Source organism: Urocampus carinirostris, chromosome 3, assembly GCF_059441175.1.
Source record: "Urocampus carinirostris isolate Australia breed hairy pipefish chromosome 3, RoL_Ucar_1.0, whole genome shotgun sequence".
NCBI classification, from domain to species: Eukaryota; Metazoa; Chordata; class Actinopteri; order Syngnathiformes; family Syngnathidae; genus Urocampus; species Urocampus carinirostris.
The window spans coordinates 3569673-3591989 of NC_142351.1; the positions used below are offsets into that span (position 1 = coordinate 3569673).

Below are 22317 nucleotides of genomic sequence, written 5' to 3' on the forward strand. Positions count from 1 at the left end.
TTTTAAGTCTTAGGTATGACTCGGCCGAGGCGCGAACCAGCGACCTCCCGGTCTCAAAGCGGGCGCCTTACCATCTAGGCTACTGAGCTGGTTAAGCTGACATGATCGTCACCAAACTTCCCCGTATGACCCAAACACCTTAGTTCATAAGGAATTTAATTCAAAAGAGTTGTCATTGGATATAAAAAAGGTCATTTCAACATTTTTCATGATGCTTACATCACAGTAAAAGCTGTCTTTTTCTTTTCTATGCCCACATTTATGTCTAAATTGTTTGTTATCTATTGTGTTCCAGAGTGGCCGTCCCATAAGCGTGGACAGGTTGGACAGGAATGTTCCCATCCTGTGCTTATGGTTGGATGTGGAGTCAGAACTCATTCAGGACTTAAGGTTGAGCAAGAAGGTTATGTGGGCCCTGCAGGAGCTGCTAAAGAGGGAACAGGGCCATGACTGGAGGTCCTGATCTACATCTACTGGCTGGCCCACGGTCTGTCCTACCGTGTGGTCACAGGGCTTCAGGGTTCCTTGGTCCACCGTACAGAGAATTGTCCACAGTTAATATGGAATAAATTGCTCAAAAGCCATGTTTTAGCCTCTGGATGTCAGACCCACATTTGCATCCTGTGCTTTTCTGCATTACTATTCAATAAACATCTTTATTTTGAGTAACACCTTGGTGGTTTATTTCATAATGATGTGAGCTACCAGCTCAGTAGCCTAGATGGTAAGGCGCCCGCTTTGAGACTGGGAGGTCGGTGATTCGCGCCCCGGCCAAGTCATTCCTAAGACTTAAAAAGTGGTTGGCGGCGCCCTCTGTTGGCTGCGGCTGCATCGACTCGCTACAACGGGTCAGGTGTAATCGACATTTCATTCTGTGTACATTGTTACACAGAATGACAATACAAGGAAATTATTATTATTATTATTATTATTATACTGTGTGTGAACTATGTGACTGTTGGACAGAAAACAACTACAAATCACTCCAGCTTAAATAATAGTTTACTTTCAGAAAAATGTCCCAAAATACATAATAGTAAATAAATAATGTGTCACAAAATGTAACAAAAATATACCAATACTTCCATAAAACTGGAAAACATAAACTGGAACTTCATTGAATTCTTAATCAAATAAAATATCTTCCTTTTATAAAACAAAGGGGAACATCGCAGGGATGTCACTGTTCTGGAAGTTTGTCCACGAGCTTCCCAAATAGGATCGGGAACCGCTCAGTTTTGGCCTCAGTTTCCATTTCTTCACTCTGGCAGACTCCTCTTTCAAAAAGTCAAGAAGTGTATCGTGCTTCCTTTTTTTTCTGGGTGATATGGGGTTTGGTGCCAGAGTGAAAGATGCCAACGACGTGCCCGGTGGTGTGGATGGTGTGGTTGATGTAATGGTGGCCAGCTCTTCCACGGGACGTTCTACATTGGACTTGAGGTTGGGTGGAAAAAACAAGAATAATTACTTCACTATACAATAATATCCACTACATCCCGAGGGATATACAGAGACCACCGGATCTCCCTGGAAGATTTGCCGCCTGCCGACAATGACAACGACAGAGAAAAGGCTGAGCTAAGCTAAGAAGGCGACCACACAGACCGGCGCTCCCAAGCATGTTCAACCAACGCCAGATCCATCGTCCACAATGAGTGAATTGCGCTGCGGATCGCCACCAACAACGTCCGGAATTGGAGGATTTTTTTTTTGCCATCACGGAGTCTTGGCTTTACCAACGCCGCATTACATGACCAGCTCAAACGTGACAAAGACTCCGGTAAAAACAGGGGTAGTGGACTATGCGCTGCAATATTTTGTTTGTTTATTTGTACATGATTCAATTGTTTGTTTGTTTGTACATGATTCAAATTGAATCGTTTTTTCCGGCGCCGTCACGAATGGCAGCCACTCCAGCAGCTCCCGTGTTATTTTCGATTGTTCTCGATTGTTCTCAGCTCAGGGATGCTGCTGGAAATGTGAATTTCCCTTCGGGGATGAACAAAGTATCTATCTATCTATCCATCTAATAACAGCCGAACCATTGACACACACTGCTCACTCGATATGGAGTTTCTAGCAGTATCGTGCAGACACTTCTATCTACCGGGAGAGTTCACTGTGGTCTTTGTGTTTGCTGTATACTTCCCACCACTAGCATAGCGCTAAATCTCCTGCCCGCTGCTATCATTAAACAGCAGCTTGCACACCCCAAGGGAGCTTTATCATCGACGGCGACTTTAATCGGGCATGTTTATGGACTGTACTCCCAAATCCATTCAATTGTGGACTGAGCAATTCGGAAAAGCACTGGACTATGTGTAATGTAAGATCAAACATTCAGTTGTATTTGGCAACTCTGTTTGACCCTCACAGCCCCCCCCCCCCCCCTCAAAACCCCTCCCAGAGGACAACAAAGTTAGTTCTTTGTTCCTTTGTTTCCTTATCCTCACTGTAAATGTGGACCTGGAGTCGTCCAATCTCGTTGTCACAGCATATCCCATGTTGTAACAATGACAATAAAGCCATATTCTATTCTATATGATCACTTGTTGAAAGTATCTTGTTAAAATGGTTGATTTTGTGAACCGTATTGTATGTCAACTGAAAACTATTTGATATGCTTTGCGAAGTCTTCAGCGTGCTGCTAACAATGTTGAAAGCCAGCGGAGGTGCTAACCACACGGTGCGCGTATGATGTAAGACTCATTACAGCAACTGGAATAAAAGCCTCATCATCCGGTCCAGCCTGAATAGGGATCCTTGGTGGGACGGCTACACCGCAGTTACGTATATAACAGTTCATATTTCAGTTTAATGTTGTCTAACAATGTGGTCATGGCGATTTCCAGTCCCAGCTTCATTTTGGTCCAGGAAAATCCAAGTCCCTTTTCTGTGGTGCTCTTGGTTTCCATTACAAATTCATTTGAAATAGCCTGTGTCTCGCATTTATCATGAAGGATGCAAATTTTCAGCTTTAAATGATCAATTTTGTAGTTTGTTGATATGGATAATGATTGATCGACCCACAAATAACGCACGCAGTTTGATTTTATAAAACTACGTTTTATTCACACGACAAAGGAAATGGAATGAAACGGAAGAATAAACAGGTTCAAAGTCAGTCCTTTCATTGTTATAAAAATTATACAGTGGGACCTCGGTTATCGCGGTTAATGGGGACAAAAACCACCCGCGATAAGTGAAAATTCGCGAAGTAGCGGTGCAACTTTAAAAAAAAAAAAAAATTAAATTATTTTTTAGACCCGGTTAATATGGACCAAAACCACCCACCACCAAAAGTGAAAATCCGCAAAGTAGCTGTGCACCTTAAAAAAAAGAAAAATCCTTTTTTTTTTAAATTATTCTTTTTTAGACCCACAAAATCTGCAAAGTAGCGACGCCCCTTAAAAATTTTTAACCCACGCAGGAGGCGGCACAGTGGTTAGTGCTGCACACGCACTAACCACTGCGCCGCCGTGCTGCCCGGTCAGCCTCAGTGCCTAGCCCCGACCTACCCAACGAGTCGGGGCGACTCGCGGCCCGAGTAGGAGACGCCGGGCGCCGGTGTTATGCCGAGGAATGCATCCCCTGTTGCTGGAGCGCGCACACGTCACTCCCGCTTCTACAACTGAAGTCGTCCAATTTCGTTGTCACAGCATATCCCATGTTGTAACAATGACAATAAAGGCATAATCTATTCTATTCTACAACCCCTTTTACCTCGTTTTATCTCACTTTTATAAAATGAGGTAAAAGTGGTTGTAGAAGCGGGAGTGACGTGTGCTCGCGAGGGGAAGAGAGTCAAGAGAGAGAGAGAGTCGAGAGAAAGAGAGAGGGGAGACGGAGATGCGAGAGAACTTTTATAGAACGAGGTAAAAGCGGTTGTACTAGTAGCTGGAGTGACGTGTGCGCGTTCCCGCGACAGGGGATGCAATTCTCGGCAGGAATGCATTTCTCAGCATAACACCTGCCTCCGCGCCGAAAGCCCGACATGTCGCGGTGTCGTGCATATCGCGCCTGACGCGGATTGGGGGCTCGCTCACAAGAGAGACTGAATGGCGTTCGCGGTTCGGCGCAAGTAAAAAAATATATATATTATTGTTATATAATTATTTTTTGGGAGGGGGCGGCAGAAGCTCAGGAGGTAGAACGATCATCTTGGGATCAAGAGATCATGTCAAAGTGTCCTTGGGTAAGACACTGAACCCCTAATACCCCCAATAAGCTGGTTAGCGCCTTACAGGCCGCTATTGGGAAATGTGGAGCACATTGTAAAAGCGCTTTAGGAAGTCATTGACTTGAAAAGCGCTATAGAGATGCAGTTCATTTCATTTCATAGACCCGGGGGGACCAAAACCACCCCCAAAAAGTGGAAATCTGTGAAGTAGCGACACCCCTTAAAAAAAAAAACTATTACAGGCCGCGAAGCTCTGAAGCTGCGATCGTCGAACCGCGAAAGAGCGAGGTCCCACTGTACTTGTTGATAACAGGCAAAATTGTATGCGGACACACGAGGAAATACATCTATCTATAAAGGAAAATGACGCATATGCAAATCATGAATCTTTTGAATCCAATGGAAGACTTTGGGGTTACAAATCTTTATTATGCAGCCGGAGAGTCTGCTCACTTCCTGTGAATGAATATGGCTTTTATGATGTGGTGGCAAAATGAAAAAAGTGAGGGCAAATGGTTTTGTGGCAGTTATGTTCCTATAGACGGCCTGTATGATACTTAGCCAAATGAATGTTTTTAAGTTACAGCTCTTAGTGAATTTTTGACCACAAACTGAGCAGGCAAAAGTCATCTTCTCTTTTAGTGTCCAATAGGGATCTTTTTTTTCACCACAATGTCAACAGGTCAAAGGTTTTTCACCAGGGTGGATTCTGATGTGTTTTTTTAACTTCCCATTTTGGGTGAATGTTTTACCACAAACTGAGCAGGAAAAAGGCTTCTCCCCAGTGTGGGTTATTTGGTGTAATTTTAAGCTCCCATTTTTAGTGAATCCTTTACCGCAAACTGAGCAGGAAAAAGGCTTCTCGCCTGTGTGGGTTCTAATGTGTTGTTTTAAGTCCCCACGCCGGGTGAATCTTTTACCACAGACTGAGCAGGAAAAAGGCTTCTCCCCAGTGTGGGTTCTGGTGTGTAATTTTAAGCTCCTATTATTAGTAAATCTTTTGCCGCAAACTGAGCAAGAAAGAAGCTTTTCGCCAGTGTGGGTTAGTTGGTGTAATTTTAGGCTCCCATTTTTAGTGAACCTTTTGCCGCAAACTGAGCAAGAAAGAAGCTTCTCACCAGTGTGGGTTAGTTGGTGTAATTTCAGATATCCACTTTGGGTGAATCTTTTATCACAAAGTGAGCAGGAAAAAGGCTTTTCACCAGTGTGGGTATTTTTGTGTAACTTCAAGCTTCCTTTTTGGGAGAATCCTTTTCCGCAAATTGAGCAGGAAAAAGGCTTCTCGCCTGTGTGCATGAGTTGGTGTGATTTTAAGTTCCCATTCTGTGAGAATTTTTGACCGCAAACTGAGCAACCAAAAGGCTTCTCGCCAGTGTGGGTTCTAATGTGTGTTTTTAACTTCCCACGCTCAATGAATCTTTTACCACAGACCGAGCAGGAAAAAGGCTTCTCGCCAGTGTGGGTTCTGGTGTGTATTTTTAAGCTCTCATTTTTAGTGAACCTGTGACCGCAAACTGAGCAGCCAAAAGGCTTCTCGCCAGTGTGGGTTTTAATGTGTCTTTTTAACTTCCTAGTCTCAATGAATCTTTTACCACAGACTGAGCAGGAAAAGGGCTTCTCGCCAGTGTGGGTTCTGGTGTGTATTTTTAAGCTCTCATTTTTAGTGAACATTTGACCGCAAACTGAGCAGGAAAAAGGCTTCTTGCCAGTGTGGGTTAGTTGATGTAATTTCAAGTGTTCATTTCGGGTGAATTTTTGACCACAAACTGAACAAGAAAAAGGCTTCTCGCCAGCGTGGGTTTTTTGGTGTGATTTTAAGCCCCCGTTCTGTGAGAATCGCTTTCCACAAATTGAGCAGGAGAAAAGCTTCTCGTCAGTGTGTGTTCTAATGTGTCTCTTTAAGTTTCCACTTATAGTGAATCTTTGATCGCAAACTGAGCAGGCAAAAGGCTTCTCGCCAGTGTGGGATCTAATGTGACTCTTTAAGTTTCCACTTGTAGTGAATCTTTGATCGCAAACTGAGCAGGCGAAAGGCTTCTCACCAGTGTGGAGTTTCATATGCAACTTCATATAATACTTGCTTTTAAACGTTTTCCCACACTGAGAACATGTGTTACCACCTTCAGCATTTGCGGAGTGGGATGTCTCGTCGTCATCCGTTTCCACGTGTTGACGGGAGCTGGTGCTTAGAGGCTCCTGCCGACCCTTATCCTCAGGTTGACCTTGATCTTCCACGGTTGAACGGACCCCGGTCACGAGCAATCCTGGAAAATCGTTGTCCTCTTTAACGCCAACAGGCTCCCCATCTTCTGTCTCTTCCTTAACGTGATAAGGCTTCAGATCTTCCTCCTCCTCCTCAATTTTAACGGCTGGCGACTCTGGTTCCTGCCGCGTAGTAGGAAGATATTCTTGGCTGACGTCTGCAAGACACAAGTCACATTTATTTGTATTGCCCTCAACTCGTTCAGAAGCATTGTCCCCGAGTGCCAAAATGTAAGAAAAATTCTAAAGGCTTAGGCCAGGGGTCGGGAACCTTTTTGACTCAAAGAGCCATAAAAGCAAAAATTATTAATTTTTTTTGGGGAAAGAGCCACAACATATATTCTCATCTCATCTCATTAGCCGTATCGCTTATCCTCATTAGGGTCGCGGGGGGCTGGAGCCCATCCCAGCCATCTCCGGGCAGTGGGCAGGGGACACCCTGAACTGGTTGCCAGCCAATCACAGGGCACAAAGGGACAGACAACTCACTCGCTCATTCACACCTAGGGACAATTTGGACCGGCCAATTCACCTGAAATGCATGTTTTTTTTGGAATGTGGGAGGGAACCAGAGTGCCCGGAGTAAACCCACGCAAGCACGGGGAGAACATACAAACTCCGCACAGGAAGTCTGGAGCTGGATTTGAACCCACGACAGGTTCCCATGACATGAACTGTGCCGCACAAGTGCTAACCACTGCGCTGCCGTGCTGCCCACAACATATATTATGAGACAAATTTACTAAATTGCTAAACCCGCGCCCCAGACAAAAGCTTAGTCTTCAGCACATTTCTTTTTGATGATTTGATAAAAATGATGAAAAGAGAAAAATGCCAGAGCCCCTGTCCCAAAATCAACAAACACACCACTTTAAACTGGTCTCTTTCTTGCAATTACTCAAGATCGGTTAAACTCCTTTTGACCCTTTTTTTCATACATATTGGTTTCAAAACCAGATGCAAGCATTTCTTTTGTAAAAACGTCACAACATTCTGAGAATAGGGAGCCTTGTGTGCTTACCTTTGGCGCAGACGGCGTAGGGCGAGAGATGGGAGGGAATGCTTGTACTTTTTGCATAGCACCACCCATCCCTCCCACTCACCCAATCAAATGACTAAGTTCTCTTCCGGTGTTTTGGCGTATTTACAGTTCTGTGGATTCATCATAAGGTATCTGAACACTGAACACAGATTATATAGTGAACTTTTATATAAAGGATTCTTTAGCGTTGTACAGCCAAAACGAGTTTTTTTTCCCCCTTTTATTGTGTGACACCTTGACTGTAAATTGTAGTGAAAAATGTGCCCTATATATACTGCGAAGTATAATATAGTCATTTAGCTCTGGTTTGGCTTTGCGTGTGCTTGGATACGACGGACGACGTAGGTTTTAAACAAGATGTCGAAATTTTGCATGCAATCAAATTTATCTCTGAGCCACAGATACTCATAGAAAGAGCCATATATGGCTCGCGAGCCATAGGTTCCCGACCCCTGGCTTAGGCGCTACTGATCAGTAAGTATTAGGCCTTTGGGAATGAGATCACCATGAGATGCCAAGATTGGCTTTGTTCAGATCGTCTTGTCAATTGTTCAAAAGTGTGACTCCACACGCAGACACACACATATTTTTCCTGGTGGTTCTCACCTTTGGGATGATGAGTTCACGACAGCCCCTTAAGTTATATTTTCCCTCTTTCCAAACGAATCATTTTTGGATGTTTTATGGCACTATGTTTTTTGACCTTAAATAGCAGTTGTGAAGTGAAAATATTGACTAATTCATCCAATTTAAATCATTTTGACAGCAGAAATAAAATATGAGTAGGATCCCGATATCTTACCCTGAGTATGGTTCTAATTGGCGGTTTTTGGAGGATAACATTTGTGATTGCCCCAGACTTCTGCACAATATGTTAAGTATGGCAGAACTGGAGAACAATATCATAAATACAATGCATTATAGTTTAGGTTAATTACTTCAAGATCATTGCAAGTTATCAAAACAATATAATTATCATTGGAATAGAAAATGTTAGTGTCGTCGGCATCTTTATACTTTTGAAACATTAAAAATATCGATAACATATAAATTACTCCACAACAAATGTCCAAGTATTCAGAGGACAACTGTCCCATTTTTAAATATTGCTTCCTCCTCGTCAAAACACTTTGAATCCATTGCAAAGCCTATGATTGTCACCGTTAGGCAAATAGGTTGTATTCGAAACAGCCCTAGCGCACGTGACTGATTTTAAAACAAGGTACGTATTTTGAAAGAATGAGCGAGACAGAAGCCCGGACCTTTTTCGAAAGGAAAGTACGGTGGACATCAACGGCCAAATATGAGTGTTGTGGAAAGTATATGTTAACTTTCCCTTTTTGCCATATCTCCTCTCTGCGTATTTTTTTGGGGCGACGCCCAACGACGTTCCCTCCAAAATAAGGACGTTGCGGAAAGTAAAACGACCAACCTGCTCTGTTTAACACAATTTGGAGTATCTTGTAAACAGTTCCTGGACCCTTTGGTTCCTGCCTCGCAGTAGGAAGATATTCTTCACCGATGTCTGCAAAACAAAAGTCAAATCGCATTTATTTGTGACGCCTTTAATCACAGAAACTCACAAAGGGATGCGCAGAACACCATTGTAACATCAACCTGATCTGAAAGCTACAAGAGGGCAAGGAAACACTCAAAAAAGGTCAGGATAAGCAAAATGAAGAAACCTTGGGAAGGGACTGCACATGAAATACACAGGAAGTCATGGAAACAGGGTTCATACATGGTTTTCATGGCCAAATTCGAGTACTTTACAAGTACTCTCGTAGCCATTTTTTAATTTTTCTCCAGTACCTCCAAAAAGAAAAAAAATGCAGCGGCCATTTGAGGAAAGTTTTTTGTTGTTGTCATCTTTGATGATTAAAAAAAAGTCGCTATCTTCGATCAATGGTCGTGGATGGAAACACCCCAAAATAGCACATACTTTGTGCTATTTTGGGGTGTTTCCATCCACGACCATTGATCTTTGTGTGTGAAAGGGCTGCTATAAACTGACATCGATTCTGCCATTGTGCTTCAAAAATGCCTGAAGGCTCTGAAGGTGTTGCGTAATAAGAGATTTCAATACGAAAGAAAAAAAGGAAGAAGGTAATCGTGCATAAAAAGCAGAAAAATGAGCCAAATTTGGACTCATTTTTAGGATACGAGTGCATTCAATCTTTCAATCGACTGCTGATCTTTTGCTTTTTTTTTTACTTATTTGACTCCGATTTTTTGTGTGCTTTTCATGGTTGTCTATATCGGTCAAGATAGAATTGCAAATTGATTTTTTTTTGCAATTTATTTTTGGACTAAAGAGTAAATATTTTGAATTGATATGTTCATGTCTTGCATTTTCAGGGATTTTGTCTTAAGCGTGTAAAAAGCTTATATTGTTTTGTACGTGCTTGCTTGTCTAAACTCTCAACGTAGTTTTCCATAGTGTTGATGGACAAAATCCGTACACAAACGAAGCTAGTTGAGTAAATAAATAGACAAACTGAATAAATATTTGCTCCTCTCGCTATCACCTCTTTGATCGATTGACTTCCGAAATGGCGGCACGAAGCCGTGTTACTATTTTTAGCACAGAGCTCGGAGCCCTCTATATGTAAAGTTTTGATGCGACTTTTCCTGCACTTTTAGTATTTGCTCGAGGTAAAAAAAGTCATTTACTGTAAAAGTCCGAAAAATAATGTATTTAAATGAAAAAAAACACCATTCTATCTTTTGCAAAATTTTGGAAAGGATTGTCATTGTAGCGGAAGCAAAAAAATGTTTAACCTTCCCCGAGCTGCTTGGAAACAGAGTCCGGTCGTCGCGGTCCTTCCCCACCGGAGCGCATTTTATCCGTCTTTCAAAGTAAAAACGCTCCAACTCGGCAGTAAAAAGGAAAAACTTTCGAAAAGGACCGATAAGTGATACTTCTGTCGAGTTTACGTCGTTTGAAGTCGACTAGAGGACTTTCTCGACATTCTAATGTTCGGCAGCCATGACACCTTCAACTTCGAAACCCTGCCGCAATGGATTGTGGGTACACGTGACACATGCTAAGTTCAAGAAAATTGGTCTTTCGGAAGATCCTACCAGATACGACCGAAAAGCGTCTCAAGGATGTGCGAAGTCTGGGTTTTTTAACCCGCAACCGGGGGAATATAATTGGAAGGACACTTGAAGTGGGAGGTCCTAGCTGCAAAGTTGAGGTACATAGCCCTTTTCCCGGTCAGAGTTTGGAAAAATCAGTTGTCGTCTTTTCGGGAACGCAGCAACAGAAACACATAGAAGACTATATACGTCGGCGCAAAATTATCTATCGAAGCTTGGAGTTAAGTGGATATTAAAAATAATTCTAGTTGTTGTTTTAGCTCATCTGCCTAATAGATGCTAAATGTCAGTCTGACACGACACCATTTCATTGTTGGCATTAAGGTTCATCGGTTGAGCAAGTCTCGCTAAATCACGTGAGTTCCCGCGAGACTTAGCCCAAGCACCCTTCTCTGACCTGTGAGACTTTGCCATCTAGCGGTGATATACTGGTACTTCTCTTACCCCTTTCTGCTATTTACATAAACACATTTCATACCAGTCAACCTGTACTTTTTTGCCGTACAAAGTACGCTTATGATGCATTTTAAGACGCTTACGACGTATGAGGAAATCTTATAATTATTTTGAATGCCAACAGTTGAAGCATCGAACTTATTTGACAATTATTCGTTTTGAATGTTAAAGAGGGAACGAAATGGGCTACTGATGGGTAACGTGCTGTATATTCTTCATATTTCAGTTTAATGTTGTCTTACAATGTGGTCATGGTGATTTACAAGTCACATTTATTTCTATAGCCCTCAATCACAAAAATGTCTCAAAGGACTGCACAGGATTACGATTACAAAATGACACAATGACCTGATCTTAAACCAGCATGCGGGCAAGGAAAAACTCAAACACCTCAGTGTGAGGAGAAAAGAGAAACCTTTCCAGTCTCAACTTCATTTTGTTCCAGGAAAATCCAAGTCCCTTTTCTGTCTTGACTTAACACACAGTTAAGTTTCGGTTCTGGCAAAAGTCATAACTTATAACATGTTTTCTGACTCTTTTATGGCCAACATAACAATACATTTCTAAATGGCTTTAAATTATATCTATTTGGTTCAGAACCAATTCGGACAGCAGGCGGTGCTATTGGTTTCCAACACGAATTCATAAGAAATAGCGAGTATTTATGATGAAAGATGCAACTTTCAACACAAAGTATTTTCAGCTTTAAATGATCGATTTTGTAGTTCATTGATATGGATAATGATTGCTCAGTCCAGAAGAACATTAAAATCGACCCACATATAATGCACGTTTGATTTTAACACACTACATTTTATTCACATGACAACACGAACGAAAGAATAAAGCACATTGTTGACATAAGCACTCAGCGTTAACAAGGGGGAAGGCTGAAGAAATGATGCAGCATGTTAACAGTAATGATCAATGAACCCGGTTTTAAGATAATAAACTCGTTTCAATGATCAGGGATTGTTTTCATAGCATACCAACATGGGATATATGGCCAAAAAGGTTTTTGCACTAACCCTTTCAGTGTACTTTTGAGAGCAAAATGTCCCTCAAGGGAGGGGTGTGTGAGAAGCAGCACATGGCCAACCAGAAAGATGAAGAAATAAAGGTTATTATCTCTTTTGGCGGTGGACTTCACGGAGATATTTAGAAGAATACAATAGAAGAATAGAATAGAGTTTACTTTTGTTGTCATTCTTTGTAACCATGCACAAAGAAGGAAATGTTGATACACCTGACCCGTACAGTTAAACTGTAGCGAGCCGATGCAGCTGCAGCCAAACAGGGTACCGCCATTTTAGTCATTAGGCGAGCAAACCCCCAATTCCAACCCATAGCCGAGCGCCAAGAAGGGAGGCAATGAGTACCAAATGTTGTAAGTCTTAGGTATGACTCGGCCGAGGCTTGAACCAGCGACCTCCCAGTCTCAGGGTGGGCGCGCTACCATCTAGGCTACCGAGCCAATCCCAAAGAATGAAATGATCTGCATTTACATAGCGCTTTTCCAATTAATGATTTCCCAAAGCGCTTAACAATGTGCTCCACATTTCCCAATAGCGGCCTTGCAGCCATGTAAGGCGCTAACCTACTTATTGGGGGTAGTAGGGGTTCAGTGTCTTACCAAGGATACTTCGACATGTAACACAGAAAGGCCGGGATTCGAACTGCGATCTCTTGATCCCAAGACGACAGGGACGGAGAAAACCACAGGCTCTCCAAGCTTTGGGGCTCTGGTGAGACTAGACCACAACCCTATCGACCTAGGTTGGCGATCTTATTATTATAATAATAATCTATCCATCCAGCTATCTATCTACCTTGGTCATATCCCTCAGGAGGGGTGACCGACAGCAAGACAAACTCATACAATAACAAAGAAAATAAAAGGGAAAAAATAGCAAAAAACGCACACAAACATTTTTGGACCATGGCCAACCCAAATCCCCAAACAAGTTAGGCACCCCAGCACCGAAGTTGGTCATGCTTTGGTCCCTCCAGATGAAACGGGACACAAGAAAGCGGCCGTGTCACTCGGGTCAGGGTGACACAACACACTCTTTTGTTCAACAGGGCTTGACAGCTTTCACTGGTTTAACCCTGCCGCATCATACAGGTGCCCTGCCCATCCCTTAGAATGCACCCAAACATCCCACTACCCTTTTACGTCACCTCTCCACTCATTCCTATCACCAACAATAACTCTAGCTTTCACTATTAATGATAATTGTTGATAACAGGCAATATTTTATGCAGACAGACAATTAAATACATCATATATCAAGAAACATGATACATAGGCAAATCATGAATCTTTTGAATCCATATGAAGACTTTGGGGTTTCAATTCTTTATTATACAGCTGGAGAGTCTGCTAGCTTCCTGTGAATGAATGTGGGTTTTTTGGTGTGATTTCAATTGTCCATTTTGGGTGAATTTTTGACCACAAACTGAGCAAGAAAAAGGCTTCTCGCCAGTGTGGGTTCTAATGTGTGTCTTTAAGTTTCCACTCACGGTAAAAGTCTGACCACAAATTAAGCAGGTGAAAGGCTTCTCGCCAGTGTGGGTTTGTTGGTGTAATTTCAAGTGTCCGTTTCGGGTGAATTTTTGACCGCAAACTGAACAAGAAAAAGGCTTGTCGCCAGTGTGGGTTCTGGTGTGCATTTTTAAGCTTCCATTCTGTGTGAATGTTTTACCACAAACTGAACAAGAAAAAGGCTTCTCGCCAGTGTGGGTTAGTAGATGTAATTTCAATACTCCGTTATGGGTGAATTTTTTGCCGCAAACTGAACAGGAAAAAGGCTTCTCGCCGGTGTGGATTTTTTGGTGTGATTTTAAGCTCCCGTTCTGTGAGAATCGTTTTCCACAAGTTGAGCAGGAGAAAGGCTTCTCGCCAGTGTGGGTTAGTTGGTGTAATTTCAGGTGTCCGTTTTGGGTGAATCTTTGACCGCAAACTGAGCAGGCAAAAGGCTTCTCGCCAGTGTGGGTTCTTGTGTGTAATTTCAGGTGTCCATTTTGGCTGAATCTTTGACCGCAAATTGAGCATGAAAAAGGCTTCTCGCCAGTGTGGGTAAGTTGGTGTAATTTCAATTGTCTATTTTGGGTGAATTTTTTACTGCAAACTGAGCAAGAAAAAGGCATCTCGCCAGTGTGGGTTAGTGTGTGGATTTTTAAGCGCCAATTATGAGAATATCGTTTTCCACAAATTGAGCAGGCGAAAGGCTTCTCGCCAGTGTGGATTTGTTGGTGTAATTTCAAATTTTCATTTCGGGTGAATTTTTTACCACAAACTGAGCAGGAAAAAGGCTTCTCGCCAGTGTGAGTTAGTGCGTGTTTTTTACAGCTTCCACTCTGGGTGAACCGTTTCCCACAAATTGAGCAGGCGAAAGGGTTTCCGCCAGTGTGGATTACTTGGTGTAATTTTAAGTGTCCATTTTGGGTGAATTTTTGACCACAAAATGAGCAGGAAAAAGGCTTCTCCCCAGTGTGGGTTCTCGTGTGTTTTTTTAAGCTCCCACTGTCAATGAATCTCCTGTCGCAAACTGAGCAGGCAAAAGGCTTCTCGCCAGTGTGGGTTCTGGTGTGCATTTTCAAGCTTCCTTTCTTTTTGAATGTTTTGCCACAAACTGAACAAGAAAAAGGCTTCTCCCCAGTGTGGGTTAGTGTGTGTTGTTTTAAGACCCAACGCAAGGTAAATCTTTGATCGCAAACTGAGCAGGAAAAAGGCTTCTCGCCAGTGTGGGTTAGTTTGTGTGATTTTAAGTGTCCATTTAGGCTGAATCTTTTACCACAAACTGAGCAGGCAAAAGGCTTCTCCCCAGTGTGGAATTTCATATGCAACTTCACATAATACTTGCTTCGAAACGTTTTCCCACACTGAGAACATGTGTTACCACCTTCAGCGTTTGCGGAGTGGGACTTGTCGCCGTCATCCGTTTCCACGTGTTGATGGGAGCTGGTGCTTAGAGTATCCCGCCTACCGTTATCTTCAGGTTGACCTTGCTCTTCGACAATTGAACGGACCTCGGTCACGAGCAAGCCTGGAACATCGTCCTCCTCTTTAACGCCAACAGGCTCCCCATCCTCTGTCTCTTGCTTAATGTGATAAGGCTTCAGATCTTCCTCCTCAATTTTAACTGCAGGCAACTTTGGTTCCTCCCTTGCAGTATGAAGATATTTTGGGCTGACATCTGCAAGACACAAGTCACATTTATTTATACTGCCTTTAACTCGTAACGTAACGTTTTCAGAAGCAGTGTTTCTGAGGTGACAAAACGTAAAAAGATTCTAATGGCTTCGGCGCTGCTGATGAGTAAGTATTAGGCCTCTGGGAATTAAATCATCACTAGATGGTAGGAGTAGCTTTGATCAGATTCCTTTGTAGACACTTAATGCCGCATTTTGTTCCTGTTGTTGTTGTTGTTGAGCACTGCAACGTCGTCTCTCGCGTTCCCTCTACTGGCCCTGACCTTCTTCGACTCCTTTAGGGACTTCCCGGGGTGTCGGAGCCTGGGCACCTCGGCGTGGCGAAAACGACGATATGCAGTGTAGCTTGGACCTCTTCGTACCCCTTTCGGGGCTCCCCGGCACCACGTGTAGGTGGATCCAAAAGCCGGGGCTTTTGTTCCTGTATTCGCCGTATCACTTTGTATGGCGGTGAGTAGAAAAGCAAAGATATAAGTACATACTGTTAACGGGTCACATCTTTAGTCCATCTAAAAAAAATGACCCATGGCCTTTTGTTGGGATAACGTATCGTAGGAACCTGCGATCACCATGACGACCTGAATCACGTGATCACGTCACCTGAGACATCAGAGGCTGAGAATTCTTGCAAAGTTATGCATAGGTTTAGTGTTCTTGCAATCAAATATTATTTTTGTTTATGGAAAGTATTATTTAGATATTCTAGGTATCGAAAACAAAGATATTAAAAAAAACACAGAAGCGAAACTTCTGCTTGAAATGCATGGTTTTGCAAGGAGCCATTTTTTTAGAAGTTTTCTGGGAAACAAGTATTTAAAAAAAACATGGAAATGTCATCGAATCGACTAAATCAACTGTTGTCTCATGAAAGATGACTGTTAAAGCTTCTTTTTGGTGAGCCTTATGGCTGGATAGCCACAGAGCTAGATTTTCTGTAGGCCATCAAAAATGAGTCAATTTGGCCGACATCGGCTGCCATCGGCACTTCCCATTTGAGAGAAACGTCTGGCAATCAGAAACAGTCACAGAGGGCTTTAAAGACCACCACCACAACATCCCATGATCTGAAACCTACACGAGGGCAAGGAAAAAAAAAAAATCCCAGCATGAGGAAAATGAAGAAACCTTGAGAATGAGTCACACGTGAGGTCATCCATCTCCTCGACCAGGCCAAAATGGATGATGCAAGGGCAACACTAGAAAACACACAACCGACATCAGAGTTTTCCATACCATAGGAAGACTCTGTCTGGCTGCTGGGGTTTAATGGGTCCCTACTGCGTTTCTAAAATGTGTATTATTAAAAAAATATTATTTGAAATTAATATGAATTTTATAAATAAGAAAAGTGAGGAATCTGGCCAGGACTACACGACAGGAGTTGACCTGAAAAGAGTTGGGACCACCGTTTCCAAGGTTAATGTAGGAAATACACTAAGACGTCATGATTTGAAATCATGCATAGCACGAAAAGTTCCTCTGCTTAAGCAAGCACATGTCAAGGCCCGTCTTCAGTTTGCATATGACCATTTGGATGATACGGAGGAGTCGTGGGAGAAGATTTTGTGGTCAAGTTAAAACAAAAATATAACTTTTTGGTCAGAATACTACTAAGCGTGTTCGGAAGAAGAACAACGAAGAGTGCAATCCTTACTCCGAAGCTCGGGGGTGCTTTGGGGGTGTTTTTCTGCACATGGGACAGGACAAGTGTACTGCATTAAAGAGAGGATGACTGGGGCCGTGTATTGTGAGATTTTGGGGAACAACCTCCTCTCCCCTCAGTCAGATCATTGAAGAGGGGTTTTCCAACACGACAACGACCCGAAGCACGCAGCCAGGAAAACCAAGGTGTAGCTCCATAAGAAGCATATGAAGGTTCTTGCATGGTCCAAACACTCTCCAGACCTAAAACGATTCAGGGAGCTCCAACTCTGTGTTTCTCAGCGACAGCCCAGAAACCTGACTGATCTCGAGAAGATCTTCGTGGAGGAGTGGGCCAAGATCGCTCCTGCAGTGTGTGCAAACCTGGTGAAAGATTACTAGAAACGTTTGACCCTAATAGCAGACAAAAAGCTACTGTTCCAAATATTATCATTCATTTGCTCAGGTGTGATTTTCAGCTATATAACACAAATAAATCGTTAGAAAATCAAGCATTGTGATTTCTGGATTTTTCTTATTAGTTTATATGTCTCAGAGTGGACATGCACCAACGATGAAAATTTTAGACGCTTCAATGATTTCTACGTGGAAGATGTAGAAAAATAGCAGGGTGTTCAAATACTTATTTTTTTCCCACTGTATGTATTTTGAAAGAATGAGTGAGACAGAAGCCCGAACCTTATTCGAAAAGAAAGTACGGTGGACGTCGACGGCCAAATACGAGATGTCGAGGACGTTGCAGAAAGAAAAACGACCAACCTGCTCTGTTCAACACAATTTGGAGTATCTTGTAAACAGTTCCTGGCAACTCTGGTTCCTGCCACGCAGTAGGAAGATATTCTTCACCGATGTCTGCAACACAAAAGTCAAATCGCATTTATTTGTGACGCCTTTAATCACAGAAACTCACAAAAGGGACGCAAAGAACACCGCAGAGTTCCTACATCTTAAGGCAAGTTCAATTCAAGACTTTTTGAATGCCTTTGGATGTCAAATTTAAGACAAAGTTGACAAAAATAACAAACACAATTGAAACAAACAAAAACATGACAAGAATAAGAGGCTATTTTAAACAAAATATATATTTTTTTTAAATTACATATTGGTCCAACGTTTGATCTGAAAAACATAACACTCTCCAGAGTTTAAGACATTTAAGCAAGTTTTAATGGTTGTTGCAAGGGCCTCAGTGTATAATACACAGTCAACCTCAACATTAAATATAGAGTAAGTTGTAGAGAGATCAAGCTTCCAGTCTCAAAATTTCAAAAGATGCAGCAGGTTCTACAGTAGCATGTGTCTGGTCCAGGTGCTAATCTGAATACTCAGAATGCCTGAACCTTGCAAACTTCTAAGCTCGTCCTTCTCCCTCAAGGACGAGGAAACAAAAGTATGCGGTTACTCTGAAGCTATTAAATATCGGTGTATCTTAAGTCGAGATTGGAACATTTCCTGTCACAAGGTGTCGGACAGTCCCAAACCTGACATGAGAGACGTTTATTTAAACAGCAACAACAAAAGACTGTACCGGCGAGGAGGGGGTGTGGGACTTGGGTAGTAGAGGAGGAGATCTTGAGAGGAAAACTTGAGAGGATATCTTTGGGTGGCGAGAATGAAAATAGGTTACTTGGTAATACCTTCATGAAAACACTAGAAGTGGCAGGTCTTGGGACAAGGAGGGGAAACTTGAGAGGGATACTTGGGGAAGTTCTTGGGGAGGAGAGAATCTTGAAAAGTAGACTTAGGAATCCCCTTAAGACGAGGATTGGAGTGAATGGCAAGTCTTGGAGTGGAGAAACTGGAACGTGGAAAGGATTGACGGAAGAGGTCGCAGGAGGCGTAGCTTGTTGTTTTTTGTGAGTGAAACTGTACAGGAATCTAAACAGTTCAGCAAAATGAGGTGGGAGCCTGGAGTATTCATAGGAGAGGTGGTTGATTGTCTAATTGCTAACACCTGGGGAGAGGAAAAGTGGAAGGGGCTGGAAAATAGGGTGAAGCTGCCATGGTTTGGAGATGAGAAGGAGTGAAGGCACAAAACCCGGACATTTCCAGATGGCACACACCAAAAATACGGCAAAAGGATCACTACAAACACTTTCAGCAGTTTTCCTGTATACAGTACAAATATGTTCACATAGAGGAGACCGGGTACATTTGTAACATTTTGCTTTCTCCCTCCCCATTTATGTCGTTAACTAGCATGAAAATGAAGCCAAAAATGAGAAGCCACTTGCCAGAAATGTGACATTCTTCAGCAGGTTTGAAATGCAAAAAAAACAGCAAGAAACAAAAGGTGGAAATTTTACCGGCATTTGCGTTTTTGGACCATACAATTGAGACACCTGTTTTAAAGAATCAGTGCGATGAGCTTGGGACTATTCCGGACCGAACTACAGGGTTTTCATAGCCAAATTCAAGCACTTTTAAAGGAGTTTTAAAGCCAATTTTCCAATTTCTCCAGAACCATTGAAGGAGGAAATGATGCGCCGATCAAAAGAACGGGAGCCTAAACCTTAGTGTCAGACCCTACCTTGTTTCGGAACCCTAAAATCATTGAAAATTCTCAATCTCAGTGAAAACCCTAGAAATAACCCTTGGCCTAACTTTAGACCTAACCCGGTTTCAAACTGTAACCCCGGCCCTAAACCTTTTTTTCTGTTTTATGGAAACCTACATTCAGTTGAGAATCCCAATATGGGGCTCAAACCCTAGTTCATAACCCTCAACTTATCCCAAGAGCCAAAAAGAGATCCGCAGGTTGGAGAGCATTCTCCATCCGGGCCTTGGTGCTGTGGAATGCTATTCCCCTGAGATTCGATCTGCAACCTCAGTGGAAATGTTTAAATCCAAAGCTTAAAACACACTTCTACTCTCTGGCATATGAATAACCTATATTTCATGTTGACAATATATGTCTATTATTTGCCCTCGTGTAGGTTTTAGAACCTGGTGTCTCTTTTTCCATTTTGTGTTTTTATGCTGAATTGTCCCCCCTTTTAAGTCCTTTTGTGTATACGGTTACATAACAATAAGTCATAAATGCATTAAAGCAACAAAAACTCTAAAGAGACGCTTCTGGGACGAAAAGAGCCGACTAATTTTGGTCAGTCAAGCTGAAAGAGTCGCTTCTCAAAAAAAAAAAAAAAAAAGAAGAAAAACAGAATTGACTACTACAAAGCAATATGCTGGAAGAGGCTGCTCCCCCCGTGGGGACTGATGCGCACACTGTGTGCTGAGGGGGCCGGAGAGTCCAAGCGAGTGTCCGGTGACTTATGAGATGACATATGCGCTGCCCAGACTGCCCTCATTACTACATCCACTTTTCTCTGGATGAGCAGAGCGTGTCTGTGAGTGAGGGACCCGCCACCCCCGAATGGTAACGCCCCTGATGTCAAGGAGAAGGGAAAATGACGGACCTGCCCCGAGCTGTTTGAAAACAGTGTCCGGTCGTCGACATTCTCGCTCGGTCTCCTCTTTGGCTCCCCGAAGCTTCTCTTCAAGAGGTCCTTCTTCCCCACTGGAGCACATTTTCTCCAAGTTTGGACGAAAAAAACGCTCCAACTCGGGAGTAAAAAGGACAAACCTTCAAAAAGGACCGCAAAGTGATACTTCTGTTGAGCTTACGTCGTTTTAAGTTGACGACAGGACTTTTAGTAATCTTCTCGACATTCACTTGTTTGGCAGTAGTGCGGCAGCCATGACACCCTCTCCTTCGAAACTCCGCCGCAATGGATTCTGGGTACACGGAGCACAGATCACATGCTGCGTTCATGAAAATGGGTGTTTGGGGTGATCCAAAACTAATAGGTCCGTCACGCCATTGACCATCTGCAGATACGACCAAAAAGCGTCCCAATAATGTGGGAAATTGGGGTTTTCTAACCCCAACCAGGGAAATATAATCGTAAGGACACTCGAGGTGGGAGGTCCTAGTTGCAAAAGTTGGGGTACATACCCTTTTCTCCTGGTCGGAGGTTGGAAAACTCGTTCGTATTTTCGGAACGCAGCAACAACAACACATAGAAGACTAGATAGCTAGGAGCAAAAATATCTAACGAAGCTTGGAATTAAGTGGACATTTTAAACTTGGGAGACGTTTTACGCGACTTAATACACGAATCCAAACAAAAGTAAAGTGTAACGGGACCCAGGTGAATGGGGCTCGCCCCAGATGGTGATACACATTTGTTTAATATATATATATTTTTTTTTTTTGTTGTTCTTATATTACCTCATCTGCAAAATAGATGATAAATGTTAGTCTCACACGACAAAATTTCATTGTTGGTATTACGGTTCATTGATTGTGCAAGTCTAGCTAAATCACGCGAGGTCCCGCGAGACTTGGCCCAAGCACCCTTCGCTGACCTGTGAGACTTTGCTATCTAGCGGTGATATACTGGTACTTCTCTTACCCTTTTCTGCAACTATATAAAGATATTTCATACCAGTCAACCTGTACTGTTTTGCCGTACAAAGTATGTTTATGATACATTTTAAAACGTGTACGACGTACAAGAAAATCTGTACGGAATAACGCAAATTTGTCAATGATGAGTAACATCCGGTATACACCGACTATCACGAAACGGCAAATCAATCAAGTAAAACGATTTCGCTGCGGAAGCCTCTATCTCGGTATTGTTTTTTCGTTGCAAACAAAGCAAGCGGTTTGATGTAGTGAAAGGAAGTCCGCCCCTTTTTAGAGAACCGGCTTTTTCGGCCAAACTCATTAAAGGGAGCCGGCTCCCAAACGGCTCACTTGCGTTGATGCATTATATTACGAATAATGATGTTATATAAGGAAGTTAAGAAAAAAAGGAAGTATAAAAGGCGAAAATGAAAAAAGACAGCTTTGTGGTTATCCCTTTAATCAGTATATTACCAACAATCATTTAATGCAGAAAAAGAATTCATAATTTGAATAAGTAAATTCTACTTCATTCTATTTGCACCTATTTCTTTCTTCTACAGTAAACGTCCAAGCTAATTCATTTTTCAACTTTTTTTATAATAAAGCTCATTCATGTCGAGCAACTCTGTATCTCACAACAAAACGTAAATGAACAATATATATGATACAACGAAACACATGTACAATATAACATGTTAAACTACATAAGTAAACACATTTGATAAAAAAATATGGTATAAGATTATTTTGTAAGGGAAAATACGACAGTTTGTAAGGGCATGGAGCCCTGAGTGCGACAGGTATGATATTTCAGCAGGAGTTTCAACAAAAGTAATTATTACGCCTGTTACATACAAACACACACATTATATATATCTCATCTCATTAGCTGCACCGCTTATCCTCAGTAGGGTCGCGGGGGTGCTGGAGCCCATCCCAGCGAAAATCATGGGCAGGGGACACCCTGAACTGTTTGCCAGTCAG

General features: G+C 42.4%; 1 protein-coding gene across 4 annotated transcripts; it reads right to left on the minus strand.

Annotated features, from left to right (window-relative positions):
• Positions 1 to 960: 960 nt before the first annotated feature.
• LOC148368368 (uncharacterized) lies at positions 961 to 20652 on the minus strand. 4 transcript variants are annotated; one of them, XM_088330397.1, is made up of 6 exons: positions 20336 to 20652; positions 17679 to 17771; positions 14948 to 15241; positions 8917 to 9009; positions 6301 to 6600; positions 961 to 1434 (listed from the first exon to the last, which is right to left on the minus strand). In XM_088330397.1, exons 1-6 carry the CDS (start codon positions 20445 to 20447, stop codon positions 1289 to 1291), a joined length of 1038 nt encoding a protein of 345 aa, XP_088186523.1. In that variant the 5' UTR covers positions 20448 to 20652; the 3' UTR covers positions 961 to 1288. The 4 variants fall into 4 exon arrangements, with proteins under 4 accessions (XP_088186523.1, XP_088186520.1, XP_088186522.1 ...); XM_088330394.1 differs by lacking the exon at positions 961 to 1434 and having other exon boundaries at positions 3046 to 6600; XM_088330396.1 differs by lacking the exons at positions 961 to 1434; positions 14948 to 15241; positions 17679 to 17771; positions 20336 to 20652 and adding an exon at positions 10266 to 10516 and having other exon boundaries at positions 3046 to 6600.
• Between the last annotated feature and the right edge of the window lie 1665 nt (positions 20653 to 22317).

Excerpts from the sequence above, each read along its gene's own strand:
- LOC148368368 (XM_088330394.1), bottom strand. The coding sequence starts at position 20,447 with ATGTGCTCCAGTGGGGAAGAAGGACCTCTTGAAGAGAAGCTTCGGGGA. Across the intron at positions 17,772-20,335 it reads TTTCAAACAGCTCGGGGCAG|ACATCGGTGAAGAATATCTT; the intron begins GTCCGTCATTTT and ends TTTGTGTTGCAG. Across the intron at positions 9,010-14,947 it reads CCACTCCGCAAACGCTGAAG|ACATCGGTGAAGAATATCTT; the intron begins GTGGTAACACAT and ends TTTGTTTTGCAG.